This window comes from Scleropages formosus, chromosome 16 (genome assembly GCF_900964775.1).
Source record: "Scleropages formosus chromosome 16, fSclFor1.1, whole genome shotgun sequence".
Lineage (NCBI taxonomy): Eukaryota > Metazoa > Chordata > Actinopteri > Osteoglossiformes > Osteoglossidae > Scleropages > Scleropages formosus.
This window is the reverse complement of record NC_041821.1, coordinates 7,003,383-7,026,495: the sequence shown is the minus strand read 5'-3', so window position 1 is coordinate 7,026,495 and position 23,113 is coordinate 7,003,383. Positions and strand designations below refer to the sequence as shown.

Sequence of the window (23,113 nt, the reverse complement as noted above, 5' to 3'; positions counted from 1 at the left end):
TGTGTAATCATTAAACGTTTTTGAATATCGGATGCGGAATGTACTGCGTCAAACTAGAACGACTCGGAAATAACTGCAACGCATTTGCATACGTTAATTTAGCAGATGCTTCAGTCGAAGCCAAACCCACAACTTAGAGTAAACGAGAGTGCGTTTCGCAACAGGCCGAGCACTTTAGATACAGGCGCACGATTAATGGAGCAGTTTGTCTGCTATCGCCGTTTTCCTGGCGTGGGTTCAAGTGCCGGGAGCAGCGTGATATGAAATAAAAAGATGATCATCACAGATATGATTTACGGAGCTGTTAGGAGATCAGGGCACAAGTTGGTCAGAAATGAGACGAGTTTTGAGAAACTTCTTGAATGCCGGAAGGGATTCAGCAGCTCCGAGGAGCGGAGGAGGCCGAAAGGTTGCTGGTTTAAGTTCGCTTCGCAGTTTTGCTGTAACGGTACATGTTCTGCATCTGATAAGCCAAGGAAAAACAGCTATATTTATTTGCGGTATCAGATTTAATTATAGGTGGGTCCGTGGCGCGAAGCACGAACTGTGAAACTTCAGCAAAGCTTCGGAAACTGTGAGGTCGCTGATGCGCTCGATGGTCGATGGTTGCTCCCCCTCGCAGTTCCCAAGGAAGGCCTGAAGAACCAGCCGGCGTTCGAGGAGATGAGGGTGAACTACATCAAGGAGCTGCGGAGAGCCGTGGGAAAGGCCACCAATAACTCGGGACAGACGTGGCAGAGGTTCTTCCAGCTGACCAAACTGCTGGACGCCATGCATGACGTGAGTACGGCTCCACGGTCAAGCGTGTCCACCGCTGCGAAATTATGCCTTTCGTCTGCGTTTGTGCATTTTACCTTTAATTGTGCTCATTTATTACAATTTTATAATAAAAAAAACGATAATCAATTATTCAACCTTATGTTGTTATTATTATTTATTTTTTTTTATCAACCTTTGTTTAGATGACACCTTCTCCCAAGTAAATTTTCAATGTTAGGTAAACAGTTGTTTTTTTAAAAAAAAAAAAAAAAAAAAAAAGTGATTTACCCACTTAAATTGCAGGGTACTATTACTAGAGCAACTCGTGTTCAGGGCCTTTATCAAAAATGCTATAACAGGACTGGGGGGATTTGAACCCGCGACCTTCACATTGAGCGGCAGCAGCCTCTGTGCCACCTGCCCCCCGCAGTTAGATGCCTGTTCAGACAAATGACTTAATTGCCCTTGAAAAACACAATGGAAGTCTTTAATACAGATGTTCACGCTCTATAGCCTATAATAAGTTTGAACTGTTTACATATTTGACATATATCGACACGGGCTGCACAGGTGAACGCATTTTATGTCTCGGCGCGTCACCGACGCTGCTGATTCCGCTCCGTGCTCGGTAGCGGCAACACGCCGATAGAGTATTTCCTCTTACCCCAGGCAGGGTCAGTCAACTGACTCGGCGCTTCGTGGTACAGCAGAATTATTGTAATCCAAATGACAATATCGCCGATCTAGTCATCCTCGCAGCATAAAGCCATTAGACTTGTGTGGCGAACGTCCAAAACGGTTTTAAATGTAAATATCGGGTATAATTTAAATATCAATTTTTAATTAAATTCTGTTTTTTATTTCTGATTTAGACCGATTACCTGTTGGCTTCCATCTGCTACTGTTTGTTTACCTGTCGGCATCTGTCAGCAACGCTGTTAAAATGAGTGCTGGAAACGAGCTTTGAACGAGACTTTATTCCAAAGTCCGTCGCTTGGTCCTTCAGTCTGCCGTTGCACGTGACGTATTTAAGCGTTTCGGGAAACGGGAGCAGGCGGCGTACGGGTCGGAGGGGTTGCCCTTCAGTCGGAGGCCTTGGGTTCGAATATCGAGTCCCGCTGTAATAGCCACGATCGAGGTAGTTGCGCCGGACGGGTGCGGTAAAATCAGCCACCCGTGTAAATGTAAGTCACTTTGGGGAGTTAAATAACGTCGGTCAAATGTGTCGGTGGGTAGAATAAAAGCTCCCCGGGGCGCGGAAGATGAGCTGGCGAACGTGGACGGCGGGCCCCCGGATTATGCCGGATAACTGACCCTTGACCTCTGTCTCCAGCTGGTAGGAAACCTGCTGGACTTCTGCTTCTACACGTTCCGGGAGTCGCAGGCGCTGAAGGTGGAGTTCCCCGACATGCTGGTGGAGATCATCAGCGACCAGATACCAAAGGTGGAGGCGGGCCTCACGCAAACGCTCTACTTTCACAAGAAGTGAAGGAGGAGAGCGGCCCGGAGGGGGGAGGGACCTCGCCTTAACGCAGTCCGCGGTCTTCCCCCGGGAGGACGGGGACGGAGGGGGGAGGGGGGGGGTCGGTCGCTCGCGCCTCGGACGGCCGCCCGCCGCGGGACGGCGCCTGCGGGGACGACGAGGCGCCGGGACGGACTTCGCGACGGCAGAGCGGGCCTCGGGCCTCGGGCCGCCAGCGGTGACGACCGCAGCGTTGCCGGCGGAAACGAAGCCATGCGTTTGTTTGGTCAAACCACGACCTGCGCGCACGCACGCATACACACACTCGCAGCGCGCAGGTGCGCGCACCTCACCTCCGACGCTCCTCTGTGGGAAAATCAGCGCAAGCTTTTGCTTTGCAGTAACGCTGAGAAAAAAGGAAAAGGAAGAAAAAAAACAAAAAAAAAAAAAAAGCATTTTAACTGGAGATGTGCCATTTTCCCTCGTGGGGGGGGGAGAAAAACCGGACATCCGAGGTTCACGTCTAGTATATTTCAGCATTTGCAAGGGCTATACGAGTTTCACGATTAATTGAACGGTAGCAGAAAAAAGTTTAAAGTAATCCGATAAGTACACATTGCATATATACCGTGCGCACGGAGGCAGCAGAACAACGCATTCTTCAGTGTGTGTACGCATTTTACAGCAATCACGCTTTTACTGATATGCAAAACGGTCACGTGATGGGTCGGAAAGGAACAGAAAAGCCGGGGGATGGAACTGAAGTTGCCGGATCTTCTAGTTTGGTGGTCTCGGTGTGAGGCCGCTTGATAAATATGCATTAAAAACAACATAGTGGTCCTCCGCTAGTGCAGGAGGAGATGCAGGGGGGAAAATAAAAATCAGAAACGATGCAACTCGGTTCCATTAGCAATATGACTTTTAACTGGGATTTTTTTTTTTTTTTTTTTTCCTTTGATAGGATGCGTGTAGCTGTAATATATTTAATATTTGCCATTTTTTAATTTTGCTTGGTTTATAGCCCTACATATATACTCACTCACTTTAAACCAGCTCTTTGTAAAAAAAAAAAAAAAATGTATGTGTGTGTGTGTGTATATATATATACATACAGTATATATATATTATAAATGAAAAAAGAACTAACTTTATTTCAGAGTTCCAGTATATAAAGTCTTGTAATTTTTTTTTTTTTTTTTTATTAACTTTAACGAGAGCATTTTCAACATGGTGCTTTTCTCCTCATAAAACTTTTCTGGTAGCGCCACATAAGCAGACGCTGTCTTGTGTGCAACGTAATACAATTCGCAAAGAATTGCCGAGTCGTGCAAAATTCATACTGGAACCTAAAAATAAAGTTTTTATTAACGCAAAGTGGAAAATTAGGAATGAAAGGACCTGGCAGATACCTGTAATTGCCATCTTGTTCGGAGATGTTTTTTTTTTAAATACTGTACTGTACAGAGGAAGCTTGCAGTCCTTGTTAGCATCTCCAATAAGTGATGCATCAGCAGACTTTTCTTCAGTATTTTCACATCGCATCTTTTCTGGGCCCGCGCTGAGGCTTCGCCTAGTTCGTTGGACTTCACCGTTACCCATTATTATTATTATTATTTTTTTTTTTACTAAAACTCGAGAGGTCGTGTGACTTTGACCCCCACGACTTTGCCAGCAGGTCTGCTGCGGTCCCGAGCGGCGGACCAGACGCCGACCGCGTTCGTTCACATGGTTTGGATGGGTCGGTAAGGAAGGGCAACGGCGGTACACAATTCAGGGCATTTTCCCTTTTCTGAAATATGGGACTGTGTGTACATTCTCTTGCCCACCTTAGATTTGCACACGAGAATAAATGTGACATTGGAGGCATTAGTCTTGCTTTGTTGTGTGGCTGGAAGGAGGAAAAGAAAGAAAAGAGGAGAGGAACATTCCTTGACTATAAGTTGCTTTTTTTTTTTTTTGCATCACAATGAGGTGCTTTGTGTTTCGTTGAGGGCGCATTGCAGCGGAGCGGAGAATTATTGCTGCACGTGCGAGGGAACGGACGAAATTCTGCGGGCTTTTGCCAATTCGAATTGTCATCTTTGCTACTCTGTACATGAGCGCCCTGCAAATATTTTGAAGGACCTAAAAACAAGCTGTAAAGAGTTTTTCCTTTTATTTCCTTCTTTTTTTTAGAATATATATATATATATATAACTGAGAATAAATGTTAAATGGTTCTTAGGACGAATGGGAAAGTATTTTTGAAAGAATTCTATTTTGCTGGAAACAATATTTAAGTACTTTGTCTAAGAAACAACACTTTTTTGTAAGGTGAAATGTTTATGCATGCTTTTTGACGAGATGTTTACAGTGTATTTAAGAAGGGAAAATTGTGCCTTTTTATCTCATAATTTACCATTTTACAGTATGTGTTGTAAATAACACGGCGAGTCAATATATCGAGTAGTATAATCCATTTCTACTTTATCCTTTGTTGGAATACTTTGCTTTTTTTTTCTTTTTTTTTTTTTTAAAAAATGTGGTTCCCACAAGTTGCTGTGCTGTAAACTATAATGGTGTGGTGTGTGACAGTTACTGCCGGAATTAAGGGACGATGTCAGCAGAGGTGTCTGACACACCGATGAATGTACACGACCTTGTGAGACGGACACGAAACTACCTGAATGTTAGATGTTTGTTTCTTCTTTTGCTTTAAGAAAACATGTACAAGAAAAAAAAAAAAAAATTTTACATTTTATACTTCTGATTTTTTCCAGCGTGGCTGTCATGTCAAACATTGGCAAAGCCTACAAGTAACTCTTGGGTTTATAAGTTAAAGAAAGGAATGAAGAGGAATAGTACAGTTGCAGTTGACAATTTGCCACCCCCCTGCCCCCAACACCTTTTGTAAATCTGTTTAATGAGGCTTCCTTTGCATCCCTTTATTTGCATTTTTTTTTTTTTTTTTTTAAAAAAGCAGCATGTGCATACATAGACAGTATCTGCTCGTAAATGTGAACGCGCACCGAATGGTAGTTGGGAAGAGGCGGATCGGAGCCATTCGTTTCCGCTTTCACCCTCTTCGTAAGCTAGGCTGCGGAAGAGCGGAAGTTCCCCAGGAGTTTGAATTCAAGCCGGAATTCCAGAAGGTCCGTCTGTGCCGCGCGGTTCCTCCGACGGTCGAGATTCTGACAGCTCCTGCAGAATCCCGGCTCACGCCAGACTTAACATCTGACGGAGGGGAAGCGCTGGAAATCGTGGCAGACGGTCCCCCTTCCCCTTCCCCTTCCCCCCCCCGTAGGCTGGGAGAAAGCCATTCCTTACCGTCCACCTGTAAGACCCTACGGACTTATTTCCCAGGATTCCCCAAGCCGACCGCATCCTGATTTTGCAGATAACAGCAGGTTGTCTTGCACAGAGACACTTTGGTTTCTCTTGTCCCATTACCAGTCTTGTCCTACTACATCTGTAAAAACTACACAAGAAGGTATTTCCACCATGCAATTTAAATTTTGTATGGTTTAAAAAATAAAATAAAAATAAAAAAAAAAAACAAAAAAAAACCATTCGCATTATCTCTGTGCAATGAAGGCCATTTAGTTGTTTACCGTTCAGATGCTTTTGTGTCCCAGTGTTTTGATATTAAATCTAAATGGTTAAAACTGGAGCTAATGCATTTCCACTACTGTATAAATAATTAATCCAGAGTAGAGCAATTAAGCCATAACTCAGATTCAAATTTTCTGTTACTGGTTGATTTAAAAAAAGAAAAAAAAATTTCAATGCTTTGCACAATATGTGTCTGCAAATATTCACGGTACATTTCATATTTCATTATAAAAATGCAAAACTAGTTCCTACTTATTCTATATCTTGAAGCAAATATTGCTATAATTGTATTTGCAAAAATATCAAGGGATTCAATAAACCCTTTTAACAAATTAACTTGTTTTCATTTCTTATTCGCATCTTGAAAGGAGCACGTAGAGACGTAGCGCAGCGGTTCTGCTGTGTGTCACAGACCGAATAAATTTGTTCAGAAACCAAACATTGTGTTTAAGCTCAGGAAAAAAAAAAAAAAAAAAAAAAAAAAACCATCTACATCAGCTATGAACTGGACACCTGGCGCAGTCTGTCACACATTTCTTTCATTTATTCCTAGCATTAAAAAGTGGGGTTTTTTTCTTTTTTTTTTTTTTTACTTTTTACTGAATAAATTCAAACACCAGCTGTCCGACTGTCCTAATGTTATTCATTGGTTTGCTGCACATCTTTTTAGTCGACTTCCAAGCGAAATCCAGCACAGAGACGATTGACAGATAGGTGTGGGTGGAGGATTTCCTCCAGCAGAGGTAGGAAAGAGTGCTGGGAGGGAGGAGAGGTGGGGGGGGGGGGCGAGTCACATGACACGGGGGGGGGGGCGCAGCATTGGCTTTGGGCCCATTCAATCTCAACAGAACCACAACGAGGGAAAGCGGAGGGGATGGCGAGCGATAGCGACAGAGAATAATAACAAAGACTGCATGGCGTGAGAGAGAGAGAGAGAGAGAGAGAGAGAGAGAGAGAGAGAGAGAGAGAGAGAGAGAGAGAGAGAGAGAGAGAGACCAAGCGATGGGGTGAGACACTTACACTGAACCACCAAATCCCTCCCAGAGGAATTAAACATTAACCTTGTTATAAACCCATCTCAAAACAAGGCCATGTGTGAGACTGCTATTCAGACTCTATTACTTTTGATCTTTCATGAAATCTGCAGCCCATCCCAGTTCTCCAGCAGACCACGTAGGCGCGCCAGATAAACGAAACCTATTGGATCGGACCGATTTCGGGCTGCCTTTTACGCACCGGTCCCATTTCCCTCCTTTCGTCGCGTTTTTAAACTCTACGTAAGCTACCGGCTCCATTTCTATGCGCTTCCCGCTTAAGCCGTCACTCTATTGCTTTGGCATCACGAACTTCACGTTTCTGACCCCGCCCCGGTCCTCAAAGTCCACAAAGAGGCGAGAGGAACAACAAAGGCTGTGATTTCGATGAGGCCATAAGCATTTTTTTTCCCCCACCAATATTCATCAGGATTTTCAGATTTATTATTTTATTTTCCCCAGCAAAAAGATTAAGCTTCATGTAATGATTTTATGTCTTAATCCTAAACCTAAAATCCTCTCATCTCGGGTGGAGGGAATAATATCACTTTTACAAACATTTATCACTTGTGGAAAAACGCTGCAGCGGAGGGTCAGGGAGGAGAGGTCAAGCGCGACGACGGCGACGCGTCGCGAGGGCCGACCGAGGGAGAGCGGATTCGTAGCCCTGCTAAGGGTACAGCTGCGAACCTACGTGGAAAATGTGCTGTATCATTTGCACGAGCCACATGCGTCCAAGGCAGAAATTCCTCCTCCGTGCGAACGGGCAGATGCGTGTCCGTGCGGAACCGAGGATTTGGGGAGCGCAACACTAAATGTGCGCAGAATACGTCTCTTTGCCCAGTCCTGCTTAACGCTTTTGCCAGGAGGTTCGTTTAGCCACATCGTACCGCAGCGAGAGCCGGGAAGGTCAGATTGCACAGCGCGACCGATTCCCGCTGGCCGTTTCCCCACCTTTTCTCAGCCTGCCACACGAACTTTCACATCCCTAGCAAGTTCCTGATGCAGCATTATTGTTCGACAGGACGCAAGTGGATGAGGGAAACCTGATACACGCTCTTATAGGAAAGGGTTTAGATGGCAGCTTACACAGTACTGTCTAAATTATGATTTATTCATTTCCCCGACACGTTGCTCCAATTTAAATTACAATGCTCATTTTGTACACTCAGCTTATTACAATTATTTACCCATTGCTGTAACAGAGTACTCACTGTACCAATTCAGAGTAAGCACCTTGATCGAGGGTACTACAGTGGACAAAGACGGTAATTTTTACGCACATATAATAGACACGGACACACGCAGTGCTACGATATATCGAGCGCATTTTTCCTCTGTACAAATGATGGGCTCAAAACGTATTAATACAAAAACATTACAGGGGTCCTTCCGCCCAGCCCGGCACTCGGAGACGGACTACGCTCTTTCCCTCCCGTGTTGGAGTGTTAAAGTGACAGAATGGGAGACACTGATTCAGCGTGAAGAATTCCGAAGCCGCTAATCGCAACGATTCGCCCGTCTCGCCATCCCATCGCATTGCGTAAGAACCATGTGTCCACAGCATAGCAGGTCCCAGTCCAAACCTACCAAGTATTTTTACCAAGGTTTGACAATGGATTAAAGGCCCAGAGCAACCAGTCTTTATATTGTAATATTATTACTGCCGCCAGGTGAACCGTAGCTCCTACACTAAGTACACAGGTAGAGGACGGTATTTCCACAATCTCTGAGGGGTCCATCGTGAATCCTGGAAACTTTGCCTTCTTCTAGTGACGAACTTGGCTGTAGTGCCTACAACTATAATGGTGAAGGATAAATGGCTCATTTATATAAAGACACTACGGTTTTACATAAATCAATATTTTATACATCATGCAAATATGCAGAAAAATGTTTAGAAAAAACCTTGCAACTTCAAAAAATGCTTTATTTAACAATTACACAGTCTTTCCAAATTAAATATAAGCAAGATCTTTAATGACGGTATAAATCAATGTTTACCTAATTAAAATAAAAAAAAAAAAATGGGCGAGGCTCTTGACAACAGACAATGCCTTATTTAACAGCAGTGAAAGTATGTGTGGATGTAACTGATGTAAAAAGTGCCCAAAATACCACCTGAAAACAAAATCTTGAAATGGAAGTCGACACTTTTGTGAAATAATACTTTTTAAAAGACTCCGTAGTGGTAAGACATTCATGGCAATATTATAGACACTCATGAACACAAAATATAAATCAGAAATATTTCACTTAAACACCAAATGTGCTAAAACCATAAAATCTCATCTGAAATAGAGAACCTTGCAGAGTGTGTGTGTGTGTGTGTGTGTGTGTGTGTGTGTGTGTGTGGGGGGTGTTTCTCGTTTTCAGAAATAATTCCGCCACTGAAACGGAGGAAACAGACCCTGCGGTGGAACGTTCCGGTTCACCAATGAGGAGATGCCGAGATACTCCTCGCTGAAGTGAATCACATCAACATCTCCAGCCTCTGCATTCAGACTTCCACCCCCAAACAGGAGTGGAGTTACACATGGATATAATGTAATATTACATATTGCTTCATGCACTCTAGCCGTCAAATAATCTTAGGCCAACATGATTATTATAATGAGTAATAAGGCAATATCAACCCATGCAGAAATTTCAACTTTTAAAAGTATACAAGATAGAAACCCCATGTTTTTCCAAATTAATATACAACACAATGTCATACAAACCCATATATACACGTTAAAACAGATATTTAAGAAATACCTGCAAATCCTGTAACTTTAACCTTCAGCTCTAAACGTAAAACGAAAGTAATCCTTTACTGCAAGACATTGTGGTTATTATTATGGGCACGTCTCCCGTCTCCGAGCCGATGCATTTTTGTGAGGGAGGGAAGCAGGTGCGGGAGGATAGAGAGGCATAAGAAACAGGATGTGAGGGGAGAGCGAGTGCGTGTCGGGACGCAAGGACCATGGATACCATGTGTAAGTGGACGCCCAGCTCTCGCTCCCTTCCCCTCTCTCTGGCTACAGCATTTCCACGTAGTTCTCTGGGATGAGGCCTCTTCTGCCCTCCAGCTCCCCCTCCAGCCAGCCAGGTTCCCTGGAGAAAATCACTGTAGGGGGCGGGGAGGCGCACGCATACGGTGGACAGGGGAAAGCCACAAAGGAAGTGTGGGATCAGCGCAAACTGTACAGGTGGACTGCATGATCAACAAAACGAACATTAAAATTAAACATTGCTGGAACATGCAAGGTGTATCGGTTGAAAGGGGGGGGGAAATCTTAAATCAAGAATGCAGATCCTCAGTTTCACTGTCACACTGATCTAGGGCCGTACCTGACACCTCGACCCAACCTAGGGACTAAAGAGGCAGACCGAGACAGCGTGGGATCAGAGGGAATGACCGGACACACGGAGACGCACAACTCACCATCGTCAAATATGGCGCCGACATCGAAGGACAGCTCGGAGTCATGTTCAGCTTCGCACGGATACACCGCCTTGGCCTTCCTGTTTGTGACACTGAGGCATTCAGCAGGCCTGAAATTGGGGGAATTACATTGTGGATAAGATATTTAAAAAAAGAAAGAAACACGAGATGCAGAGAAGGAATCTATACACCTGGTGGTGCGGTTATGGAAGGCGTGTACAGGGTGTGAACACGGTGTGCGGCGCCGAAAAGCTGAAGATCCGCAAGTCTATTCTCATCTGATGGACAACGGCGGCTGCGTAAATAATTACGGTGCGGAAAAAGAACATTCCAGAAGTGGGAAAACAAATGGCCTTTTCTACTCTATCCCTCCAGGTGCTGCAATATCACTCGTGTTCTTATTTCAAAAAATATTTTGTTGTTTCCATTCAATAATTCTGACCATGAGTTGCCAAAGAAACCCTGCACGGAGATATGTTAGCTTTGCAGAAAATATGGTTATTATTTTGGCCTCAACAGCATTTTCAAAGGCTCTGCAGGAGTACAAATATTTATTTCAACTGGCAGTGTTACTGGGTGGAAGGAGGAAGCATTCAATACTTGATAACCTGATAAATATTTCATGCACTTTCTCTGAGCAACTAGACATGTAGGAGAGGGTCCTGTTGAATGATACATAAACCGAAAAAGTTGGGAGCAAACTAAGCTGTCAGCTCAACGATGTGCATTCCGACCGAACTTTGCATTTTGGGCAGACTCTGCCGCTAAGTTTAACGCTATAAGTTAAGCTTGACTAAAAGCGCCGGACTGCGAAAGCCTTCTGATGAAAAAGCGGCGCTTCCCGAACCCTTCTGGGACATTTGCAAGTTAGCGGGTAAAAACCCTGTAGTTTCTATGACACGGTCCCTATAAATATGGAGGAATGTGAAGGCTGGTGGCTTTAGCGGTCATCAGCACGTCGAGAACGCGGGAAGGAACGAATGAGAGCGGGAGAAGCGCGATCCCGTTCATCGCTTGTGAGCTGGGGATAAGTACGGTAGCAGTCGGAAGTTTGAGCGCACCTGGGTAATACTTCCGTGGGATGGAATAGTCGGGAAGGCAAAAGCCAAGGAACGTACAAGTGTCTCGCATCTCTGGGAAACGATTCAGGAGAGTTGGGAAGACAGGGTGACTCGAGTGTACTCACACAGTTCCGGTCCAACATGTGTATACAGTACGTGTAAGTGTGTTCCTGTAAGGAACAAAGTGAGCCTCCAAATCCATGTGATATGGTGAACGAGTGAACGATCCATCGATCGCAGAGATGAATCGCTAAATAACTGGGTAAGCGCGTTGGTCACTGGGCGGTTACATGGACGATGAGTTGACAGCGGGGCGGAAGTGAATGGACCGAAGAGCAAGGTGAGCGAGTTTACCCGTCCTCCTCCTTTTGAGCCTCACAAGTCTTCGGCGCAGCCTTGGCGTCTCCGCCGGAGCTAAAAGCCCCCAGGTTCAACCAGGAGGCCATGGATGGGCACGACCTGCGAAGACAGGTGGACGCCGCTGTCAGAGCACCGCTACAGGAGCAAAAATAGACCGGGACTCCGCAGCGGGCCGGAGGCCAGCACACGCTCCGGCATAAAGACACTCGCTGCCGTCTAAGCCCAGCTCAGACAGTGAACTTCCGAACTCCAACAGCTTGATGTGGCACGAGGGGATTACCGCAGTGTCTGCTTTACAAAACTTGTAGCTGTGTTCCGCTACTTTGTTTAGGATGACAGGATTTTGTCATGCTTGAACACCGCTGAACATTGTGCGTCGGATTACTAAGTACAAGGAGGTGGCGTGTGGGGTTAAAGATGATCCGCGTTGCGTGAAGCGAGTGGGAGTCGAATCCTTATTGTTTGTTATTGTTTACAACTTGATAAAGCGACTGGCCTACAAAAGATGGGATTTGGGCTGCCTGTCAATCCCAAAGCTTCGGTTACAAGCAGGTAATGGCTATAAATAACTTGCCTTCCTGCGCTTTAGTAAATATAATTATAGGTACGTTTCGTGACACAAGCTTCTCAACTGTTTCTCTCCGACGGCTGCGTTGCCTCGCCCTCCCCCCCCCGCAACACATTTCCACTCCCGTCGTAGCAGCCGAGCTTTTTAAAAGTGTTTACGAGTCGAGTGGGGAGAACCCGGGAACGTGTTCTGTCGGAATGATCAGCGAGGGGCGCTGTCTGTCCAGGCCAATCAGGAGGGAGCGCCCCGGGCCGCGCCTCCGGTTCCCACCAATGCGGACGAGGGGGCGGCCCGCGGGGCCTCCACGCTGGGCCTGCCGGCTGTTTACTCGAGTGCCTCTGCATCTGGCAAGAGGCCGCAGGCTGCAGTGTTATACTTGGAGGCAATGAGGAATGGAGTCAGCAGCAGGACGAAGGCGGGACGAGGGAGAAGGAGCCAGCCGCTCCGCACAGAACCCATGGGCGCTCATCCCTCCCAGAAGCATCTTCTTCAAGGCCGCGCGACTACCTCTCGACGAGAGCGAAAACACGGATCGCACCACAAAAATCCACGTTGCTCTCTCCAGCAGTCTGCAGCCTTTCTTGGCCGGTTTTAAACACGAGGTAGTATTTGTAGCGATGCACAGCTGGACACGGCAGCCTCGGTCCATTCTTAGCCCAGCGACAGGAACATGAACGCCGGGCTAAAGACCAAGATGGCAAAATGAGTTTCCAGGATGTAAAAGTTAAGCAGCCAAAGTGAAAGTACAGAGTGGAACAGTGGTGTAACGGGTAGCGTCTTACTGTGCCAGGGCTGTAAATTCCAATGTGGGTTCGAACACAGACCTGGAGTTTGCACGTTCACCCAACGGTTGCGTGGTTTCAGCCATGTGCTCCGATTCCCTCCTACAATCCATAGACATTTGTGTCAGGTGGATTGGTGACTAAATTGGCTTGAGAATGCATCTATGTACGTGTTACATTACTCAAGTAGTCTCTTAAGGTCCAGGAGTTGAGGTCTAGACTTTGACTTAGCCATTCAGTTGCAGAATTTGTTGGTGTGCTTGGGATCATTGTCTTGTTGAAAGACTCAAATTTGCCCAAGCATTAGCTGTCGTATAGATGGCCTTACATTTGTTTCCAGAATACTTTGGTATAAAGATGCCCAGGTCCTGCGACTACAGAACAAGCCCAAATCCTTACCCTCCACCACCGTGCTTAACGGTTTGTATGAAGTGTTTGTGGCGACTGGTTTTTGCCAAACTTATCGCTGAGGAGATCTTTGGTCATTGTGCACTTCGATCGCATCTGTCCAAAGGGCATCAATCCAGAAATCTTGTGGTTTGTTCAGATGCAGTTTTTCAAACCAAAGCTGTGCCGCCATGTTCGTTTTGGAAAGAAGGGGCTTTTTCTTGGCTACCCTTCCAAGAGAGCCATGCTTGTTTAGTGCGTTTCTGATCGTACTTTCATGAACTTTAACATTAACTGAAGCCTGAAGGGCCCTAGATGTACATCTTGGATTCTTTGACACTTCTGTGAGCACTATACGATCTGACTTTGGGGTCAATTCTCTCAGAGGCTCCTGGGAAGATTGGAGACTGTCGTAAATATTCTCCGTTCATAAACAGTCGTCCTCACGATATAACGTTGGATTTCAAATATTTTGGAAGTGGCCTTTTAACCCTTTCCAGATTGATGAGCAGCAACAATTGCTTCTCCGAGTTCATTACTTACATCTTTTCTCCTTGGCATGGTGTTAACGCACACCTGAACGCACCAGACCACCAAACTGCCAAAATTTCTGCCTTCATAGAGGTGTTCACACTTCCAAATTATCAACTAATCAAGTGCATGATTAGCACCTGGCTGCCAACTACTCCCTTAATTCCAGTGGAAGCAGTGAGGGTGTACTCGCTTTTCTTTCGACACACACTTTCTGCATTTGGGCTTTCTTTTTGTTGTGTACTTCACACGGCTGTACCTAGTCAGGTAGCTATCCCACTAGCCACCAAGCTACCAGGACTACCGAGTTACCTAAGCAACGGAACCATCCGATAGCTACCTAAACACACAACCTCAAGGTTAACTAGCAATGAAGCTACAGAGGTAGCCGTTGAACCCAGAGACCCCTAGATAGTAGCTAGCTAACTACACACATAACTTCACAGTTAGTTAACCATATAGCTAAGTGGGCAGCTACTGAATCCACAGTCCTCTGGCTACCAACCTGCCGGCCATCAGCTAGCTACCAAACAAGGCTAGCTGACTGTACGGTTTCATGTCAAGCGGCTAGCTAGCCAGACATGCTAAAAGCCTTGGGCTTCTGATCTCGTTGGAAAGGTGCGGGAGGAAGCGAGCACGGGTGTGCTAGCGCCAAACTCATGCATCCCAGGTGCTTACACCTGCAGCATTTCCTGGAGCAGCGCTCGCCAGGCATGCGGAGAGAAACAAAACATGCGATAACAGAAAGAAGAACCATCAGGAAATGACATGAAATGGTTTCCTCCAGGATGCCGTGGACGGAACGGCGTCTCTGTACTTTCTGCGGCTGCTAAGCCCCACAAAGAATTCAAAAGCTAACAGTTTGAGGCATTATGTTGTAAAGTAGCAAAACAAAAGCCTTGGAACTTCATTTATGTCTTACACAGCTGAAGAACATTCATTTTAAAAGAGGGGCACAAAATTCCTTTTTTAATAACTGAGGACAACTAAATATATTTGACAGCAGATTAATGGAGTTTTTGATGTGGAAGAGAAGGATATCATTTTGTGCATAAACGTCGCTTTGTCCACCATCAATGTGACAAACATAATTTGGATTCAAAATACAATGAGACGTTTCTTTTCCATCGTCTTTGTTTACCTCTTAATTATAAGGGAGTAAACAAGGTTCTCTTTTATTCTCAGAGCGGAATACCGAAACAGTGAGTACGTATTACACACAAAAACCATTCTGCAGGGTGCACGTGGGCAAGACTGTTGTCCCAAATTGCCTCATTAACATTTCTGCGAGAAAGTCCAGTCATATTCCCCCAAACCTCAGTGTTCCGGGAGAAGCGTCCCACACATACTTAAGCAAACGGACCTTAAACCCGCCGGACACGGACTTTGGCCCGAGCGCCGGGGACATGCTAATGCACGATTTAATCAGCAAATTGTTGCAACCGATTGCTCCCATAGAGACGATAATAACGGCAATTAGGACGAGTAGCTGAGGAGGGGCCACAGGACCCAGGAAAGGTGAACACCGCGTTCCGCCGCCTCCCCGGCCGCTCACGCCGCCTGTGATTTATGGCTCTGCAGTCGCTGGCCGGCGCTCAGCCGCTGCGCATCAGCATGGAGGATGGCGTGCGCTGCAGTGCAGCAAATCCGCTCGTTAACCTCGCATTGTCTGCCTGGGTGGCGGCCAGCTTCACCCGCGGCCCCCTCCGAGCGGCGGCACACATCAGGAACAAGAGCGCGGCGCGCGCGCACACACACACACACACACACACACACACACACACACACACACACACACGATGCAGACAGGTATAACTTCTCATCCTTGCCAGAAGATCGCCCCCTCACTAGTTTGAGCTCTCCAAAGTCACATTTACATTTTCATTTAGACAAGGACGACAGAACCAAATGTTCATATAAAACTGTGTAGGATTTAAAAAAAAAAAAAAAAAAAACGGGCTGATCTTCAGAATAAATTCCTGTTTAAATTTTATATCATGATTGGCTGGAAGCAAATTGCAGAGCGTAATGTTCGCCTCTAATATCAACTCGAGAGGAGCTCAAGGAAAATGGCTTGTACCTGAATGTGGCACTTACAATTACAGTTCGACAAAGTGGTCTCATTTATATGGTGTAAAATAAGCACATAAATGCTTGCAAATGGTTCCATTATTTGCAACTAAACATTTGGTTTGGGATTTCCATATAAAAAGAGATTAAAACATATAGACAAGTATAACAATTAATTCCCGTTATTTTCCCAGCCATTTATGGAGGGGCTCAACCTTTCACCTGCTGAAATAATACTGGGATTATGGAGACTTATTACTGGGATTATGAAGATTTATGACTAGTATCCATGTGTTCATGTTAGCTGTATGAACTGAATCATGATGCTCTACTCTTTTAAGTGCTTGGCATCAGAAGCACATAGTCCCAGCAGGCATCCCAGAGGATGACCACATCAGAACTGTAAAATACCCTGTTTACAGGGTCTTAGAGAAGGGGGGGCATTAAGGCAATTTCACTAAAGAGACATACTGCGGTGCCAAAATGTGAAGCATATCCCAATATTATTAGGCCCTGCATCAGCATTCGAGGCAGGCTGTGTAGGAAACGGCAAAATCTGAATCTTAGGAAAGGCAGAGCGAGCGAGCGACAGACAGAAAGAGAGAGACAAAGTGAGAGACTCAGAGCATGTGTGTGTGTGTGTGTGTGTGTGTGTGTGTTCTGTACAGAGTGTCGCAAAATAAAACCAGAAGACTGAGTGAAACCTTGCCAGAGCAAATAACCCCAGAGTGCAGGGTTACCATTCGGCAGAGGCCCGGCCCCCGGCAGCCAGAGCAGTACAAGGGCAGGGTGACGTAGGCGGAGCCGGTCCGACTCGGCAGGCGCACACCAGAAGACCCTCCGCAACTACGGTGGTCGCCTGCGGTGATCTCCATTCAACTCAACTCACCCTTTACTGTCCTCTTTACACAATGTCAGAGGAAATGTGTCTTTAGCTTAAAGCTAGGCATTTTTATAAAAAGAGGAAAAAAAAAAAAAACTATATTTATGCTTCATTGTTTTTGTAAGTGGTTAAGTAGAACACCACAAACTGCACTCGCTTTTGTTAACCATTTGTCTAATTCAGGTTGCTGTGGTCTGAGGTTCATTCCAGAAGCACAGGGCACAAGGCTAAGTAGAATAAACTCTGGATGCGAGGCATGCCCAACGCGCACACGGAAACCAGCGGTCCCGTAAAAACTCACCCCACGCTGTCCACCAGGCTGCCGATGGTCAAACCGAGGCTGTTGTCTCCCGTCTCCGGAGTCGAGCTGGACGCCGAAGCGTTGGAGGACTGGGACGAGACGGACTCGTTGCTGCCCGAGGACACTCCGTCGGGGGCGGACTGCGCGCAGTTGGCTGCAGCGGAGGGTGGCAAAGAGCAACAGACAAGACCTTGTCAGTCTCCTCACGTTCACCTGTCATGCTCATTAACATCATAACTAAGAGCAGAACGTGCGTGTGTATAATATATATATATGGAGGGGGGATTACTGTTCCAAAGCTTGTGCGCCGTCTGCCACGTTGGAGCCGGACACACACTTTAGAAAGGAAGCAGCCCGTTTGGACATTTCTGGGTTCTTACTTCTCCGCCCCAGGGGGCCTCGCTTCTAAAAGCGCATCAATTTTTTCCACGTGCGATACAAAGCTAACGACAAAGTACAGACCTCGGAGACTGCGGATCCCTCTCTCCAGAGATACCACCAGGGCCAGCGTGCAGACAGATCATCCTAAAGCCTTCAGCAGCCCCAAACACACGCGCACACGCACGCGCGCACAACCTCGGCCTCCTTTCATCGACGACGCTCGAAATCCTACTTTACTTGCGGGCCGAACTAAGTAAGACTTCCAGCTGAAAAACTCTGGCGTGCTTTAAAAACTTCGTACTGAAGTTCTGTTCATGTTTAACATCCCTTCCTGGGGTGAAACACATTTAGCTGTTTGTATGGAGCGCACACCGCGCTTCCAGGGGAGAGACCACACCGCTTTAAACACGAGGTCACGCCGCGCCCATCCCCTCGAGTCCGAACAAGGCCTTCCTAACAGGACCAAAGAACAAGCCCAAGCAGAGCGGCGCGATCCCCTCTGCTTCTAAAAACTATAAACATGGAGACGAGTCTTCAGAAGTTATATATTTCACGTGAATGACGACCAAAAGGAAACATCTCTTCGGTTCTCCTAACGGCTCCATAAACTCGCATCGCATCGTGTATCGCAACACATTTGCATTTCCCATCGTTTCTACGTACGCACATTATGCGATGTGCCCCGGCTGCAAAATGAGTAAAGGTCGATGTAAACAATTTCAAAAACAATTTGATTCGGATGCATAAAAAAAGAAAAGGCAATACTTAATATACAAGTATGAATCCTCAGAGCTCCAACATGAATTTCCCAGTAAACACAGTTACACAACCCGATACAGTACCTATAAACTGCATTCGTCGTCGCCAATTACAACATTTACTCCTGCCACTGTACCCCACAGAGGACTGGCCTTTAAAACCGAGTTTGCTTCTGGAAGTTTCTCTTCTTAAAAAGTTCAGCATGCATGAAGCAAAAAAAAAAAAAAAAAAAAAGGAAAAAAAAACTGCAATTTGACAGCCCAATATATACAGCCATAAATGTAATCATAAACTTATTTTGAAGTACGTTACGCATGTAAATTTATTCCAGAGATTGGCACTGCTCGGAAAACTATTTTTACTTAATATCATGACTCAGTTATTTTTCCGACCGCCTACAAGACCAAACCTGCAAATGAAGACGCCACTTCATGAAAGGAGTCTCATCCAGTTCGAGAGACACACTCAATAAACAAACCTCCAAAGGCCCCCTGTGTATTTATCCTTAACCGGCACGAGCTACATTTCAATCCACTAGACGCCACCTACCCTGGTGCTTAAGATGCCATAAGCTTTTTTAAATTTTCATTTTTAAAATTAAAAAAAAACTACTGTAAATCAAAAGTACATTTTGTTATATTGGTCATGACATAACCAAGTATTTATATAATCTATATAAACATTATTAAAAGGTCAAGTTTGCAGAAGAAATATATTCATTGAAGTTCCATCCAGAGTCCTTCTTCTTTCCAATTTGCTCAGTTATGATACAATATTATCATAATGCTCTGTTTGATTGTGCTTCTTTTCTACAAACAAAATTAAGAGCCCCGAGTGGCTAAATTACAGGGGGAAAAAAAAAAAAAAAACCTGTTTAAAATGCGTTAAATTTTAAACGGAAACAATTTTTGAATACACACAGGATAAAACAAATGTTAAAAACGCCGCTAAAAGTAGAAGTTTCCCAAAAGCTACAAATAGCGAAAGACAAATCTTCAACATGACGTCTGCAGTGCTAGAAATGAGAGCAACTTACATTAAAAACCAGTTTTAATATATTGATACAATTCACATTACTCACAATGCAAAATGAAATACTATAATTTTTTTTTAAAAAAAAAAAAAAAAAAAAAAAAAAAAAAAAAAAAAAAAAAAAAAAAAAAAAAAAAAAAAACCCTAACACCGTTGATTCATCTTTTTCTTTTACCCCCCCCCCCCCTTTTTAAAAAAAGTCCTAAACTTATTTCATTCTGCCAGTCTCGAACCCACAGCAGATGGGAGGCTGTGCAGTGCAAACGTGTGTTAAGATACTTCCTTCTCAAGCGGTTTTTACTTGAGGTGCAGATAAATAACTGGGACAGTACTTAGCGACCACACACTTTAAGGCCCGTTTTCAGTGAATCGAGAAAAGCAATTTAAAAATCATTATCCTGGGCTCAGGGAGAAGACGCGAAGGTTAAAAAAGGATTAGACGTCTCATCCCACGTTTTATGCACTCCACGGCAAAAAGCTGGCAGAACATGAAGGGAGACAATCTGGTAAGCAGATTTCCTTTCCTTCAGTACTTCAGGGTGGGAGGTTTTTTGACGAACCGGCAACGGACGGACGGGGAGGGGAGGGGGGGGGGGTCCTGGTGACCTAATCACCTGACGTACAATTGCGGTGGTGGCTGGACGGCTGGCTGGCTGGCTGGGTGGGGCGCCGATACCTGATCAACCGGTGAAGTACAGTTAATAAAGATTGGCACAGGAGACCTTCTTCGCTTAATTAACGTTATTTATTTCGCATCTAAAGCTGCGCCTTTTCTCCAGAGCTTCCAATTTCACACTTGCACCTATTAACAGCAGGATATTTTTACTAGCAAATTTCAGGTTAAGGATCTTGCTCAATGGCAGCGGCCCGCCTACGGAAGCCTAACCGTAACGTCTTTGATCGCCGCCGCATTTGCTTTCTTTACCCAGACGTACGGTTGACGCGACTCGTTCCGAACACCGACTTTCCGTCCGCGCCACGGGAACGTCCGATCGAGCAGGGTCGCGACCCCGCGGCGCGGCGCTGCCTCTTACCTGCCTCCACGTCCAACGCCTGGGGGTTATAGACGGCCAGCGGCCTGCTCTGGCGGACCTGCTTCTTGGACTGCCTGGTCGGGGTCGTGAGCGACGGCGCGGCGCTGCACGGCGACGCATCGGGGGGGTCTCCGAAAATCTGCAACGTTCACATGGTTAACAATGATGAGCTGCGAGGACGGCGGCCCGACTCCGGGGCGTCGAAGACCTAACCTCTGTAATAAACGGCAGAAACCGCAGCAGGCCCACGTCTCGGAACGAACTCCGCAGGTACGGCAGGGCGCGTGTCAGAATTATAAAATTTCCGCAAATAAAATGAGCGACGGGACCTCTTCAAATGACCCTGCGGGTGAAAGACGCGCGTCTTATGCAATGCGGCGCCGCCGTTTGCGGAGCCCCGCGCGTTCGCATTCTGACCCTGCGACGGAGGAGAGGGGAGAGAAAGAAAAAAAAAAAAAGTTCTCAACAGAAGTGTTGTTTACATAAGCCCGTGTTTATGCGCCAACTTTTACGCCTGGAGTTTAAAAGTAGAGAAAGACGGAGCGAAGGCTTGGGGAAGAGAGCGAGCGTCTCGTGACGACGGGGCGGGAGGCAAAGGAGAGGAGGCGCAAGGTGCGAGCGAGACGATGCAGCCGAGGATTCGGCGCCGCGGCTGCCTGGCGTCTCTCCGGATGCATCTGAATGCAAAGCGCCGTCTACCGATGGCATCTGGAGTATCGGCGGTCTGAAAGAGGCCCGGCTGAGAAGAAAGCGAGCCGTACGCCTCCGGTGCTCGGAGGCGTCCCCGAGCCCCTGCTTCTACCCGCTGCTGGGGTTCGCTTCTTGGGCTAACTAGTGATTCTCCCTGACAGAGATCCAGCTTCCTGCGAACCATTTAGAAATAAGAGATTAGCAACTGGGATCCATGCTGGGCAATTTATAAACGAACCGTCTCCTCCTGCAGATATGGGACGCAACAAAAGAATTACAAAGACTAGACGTATCCATGAACGCACAAATTAAACACGCATTTCACTTAGAACAATTACATACAATTCTAAGAGTTTTTAAAAAATTAAAAAAAAAAAAAAAAAAATACTCCTTCTTGACGTCTTTGGTACAAACTCAGGGAGTCGTGGAACATCCACTTTTCCACACCACCAGATGGTCTCAATGAGGACAGATCATTCTACTTTTTTTTTTTTGTAATTCTGTTCAACTTTTTCTTGTCGTCACTATTATTGTTAGTACATTTATTCTTGCATCCGACACTATTCTTCAAAGCGACCTACAGCTATTTACCCGCTTATACAGCTGGGTAATTTTACTGGAGCAATTCAGGGCAAGTCCCTTGCTCAAGGGTACTACAGCTGGAGGTGGGATTCAAACCTGCAACGTACATTTCCAAAGAGAGCAATTTGCTGCCCCCGTTGGTTGCGATCCATACGCTGTCCTTGTTTCTTATGATTTATAACAGAGACGACTTGAATTATTCAAGTCCCATAAAACAGAGCGCCCTCCTCGTGTCCCACTGTGCCACACTACCTCACAAAGGGGTATTTTTCATCCTCATTTCTAAAGGAGCACTTCTGTTCAGCTGTTCCTGTTTGTAAGTGCCCCCCCCACCCCACCCCACCCCACGTAAAAGGTTACAAAAGGACAACGTGGAAGATAAACCACATATTTTAGGAGGAGGAACTAAAGCAATGCAAAATTCTCAGCAACGCCGTAGTGATAAAAGTTTTTCTTCCCCCTCTCAAATTTCTCTGATCTCATACGACAGCAATAATTTCGGAACACAGATAAGTTTAAAATGCGAACGGCGGTATTTCTCGTCACGACGACAAGGAGGAAGCTCAGGTTTACCTGATAATAGGGTGCAGCAGATGCACGGTATAACACTAAGCATCTAGCAGGCAGCTGCAGATGCACGCTGCTTTTTATTCACTCCACCTCTCCCATGCTAAAGGAGAGTCACAAGTTTCCACATGGTGGCTGGAGCAACGGGTCGAGCCAAAGAACCGAAGAGCACAACATGATGGTACCGCTCCGATCTCAAGCGCCGCAAAGGGCTAACTGGTACCCTAAGCGATCGCCGTGCTTTACATCTCCGTTTACACTCTCCTCTACTGGCGTTAAGACCGAAGGCGGATGGCGTGCTGCAGTCCCGCATACCTTCTGGTGATTCTCAATAAGGATCTCCACCACAATGTTCTGGAACTTGAGCTCCATGATGGCTGCCACCGTCTCCTCCTGGGGCCTCATGAGCGTGGGGCCGAACACCACGCCCAGGTTGGCCACCGTCATCAGGTTCTGCTTGCTGTTGGCCGCCACCCTGCGGAAGAACACGTCGGTTTGGACAAGCCGACCATCACTTTGCATGGAACAACAAGGCGGCGCCCACATTAACCATCAGTATGAGAGACAAGAGCACAAACATGAAGGCATTTTCTGGAGATCAACCTAGACGCTTCAAAAAAAAAAAAAAAAAGATTTTATTGGTTTTCCGGGGAACTCTGTTGGTCTCTGGTTTTTGTACGCAACGTTATAGCCTTTCTTAGCACTCAAGCAGATTATTTTATAAGCTTATAAATAAAGTGGACCACATTGGTATTTTGGTACACTGTACCGGTATTACAGCGACTCGTGTAGAGAGTTATATCAGATGTCAAGATCTACCCGATTTTTCTCCACAGCGAATTCTTTATC

The 23,113-nt window shown here is 45.9% G+C and overlaps 2 protein-coding genes across 2 annotated transcripts in view; one reads left to right on the top strand and one right to left on the bottom strand.

The window, feature by feature from the left end:
- The window catches only part of nr3c2 (nuclear receptor subfamily 3, group C, member 2), a 69,193-nt gene extending 65,899 nt beyond the window's left edge, over positions 1–3,294 (top strand). The window contains exons 8-9 of the mRNA XM_029258813.1: positions 623–780; positions 2,093–3,294. Coding sequence (XP_029114646.1) covers positions 623–780; positions 2,093–2,248 — 314 coding nt within the window. The 3' untranslated portion in view covers positions 2,249–3,294. The remainder of the gene's footprint in view (positions 1–622; positions 781–2,092) is intronic.
- Positions 3,295–9,180: 5,886 nt separating this feature from the next.
- arhgap10 (Rho GTPase activating protein 10) overlaps positions 9,181–23,113 on the bottom strand; it is a 46,370-nt gene continuing 32,437 nt past the window's right edge. Inside the window, exons 18-23 of the mRNA XM_018736023.2 lie at positions 22,580–22,739; positions 20,426–20,564; positions 17,220–17,373; positions 11,692–11,796; positions 10,277–10,386; positions 9,181–9,958 (exon numbers count right to left, since the gene is read on the bottom strand). Coding sequence (XP_018591539.2) covers positions 9,870–9,958; positions 10,277–10,386; positions 11,692–11,796; positions 17,220–17,373; positions 20,426–20,564; positions 22,580–22,739 — 757 coding nt within the window. The 3' untranslated portion in view covers positions 9,181–9,869. The remainder of the gene's footprint in view (positions 9,959–10,276; positions 10,387–11,691; positions 11,797–17,219; positions 17,374–20,425; positions 20,565–22,579; positions 22,740–23,113) is intronic.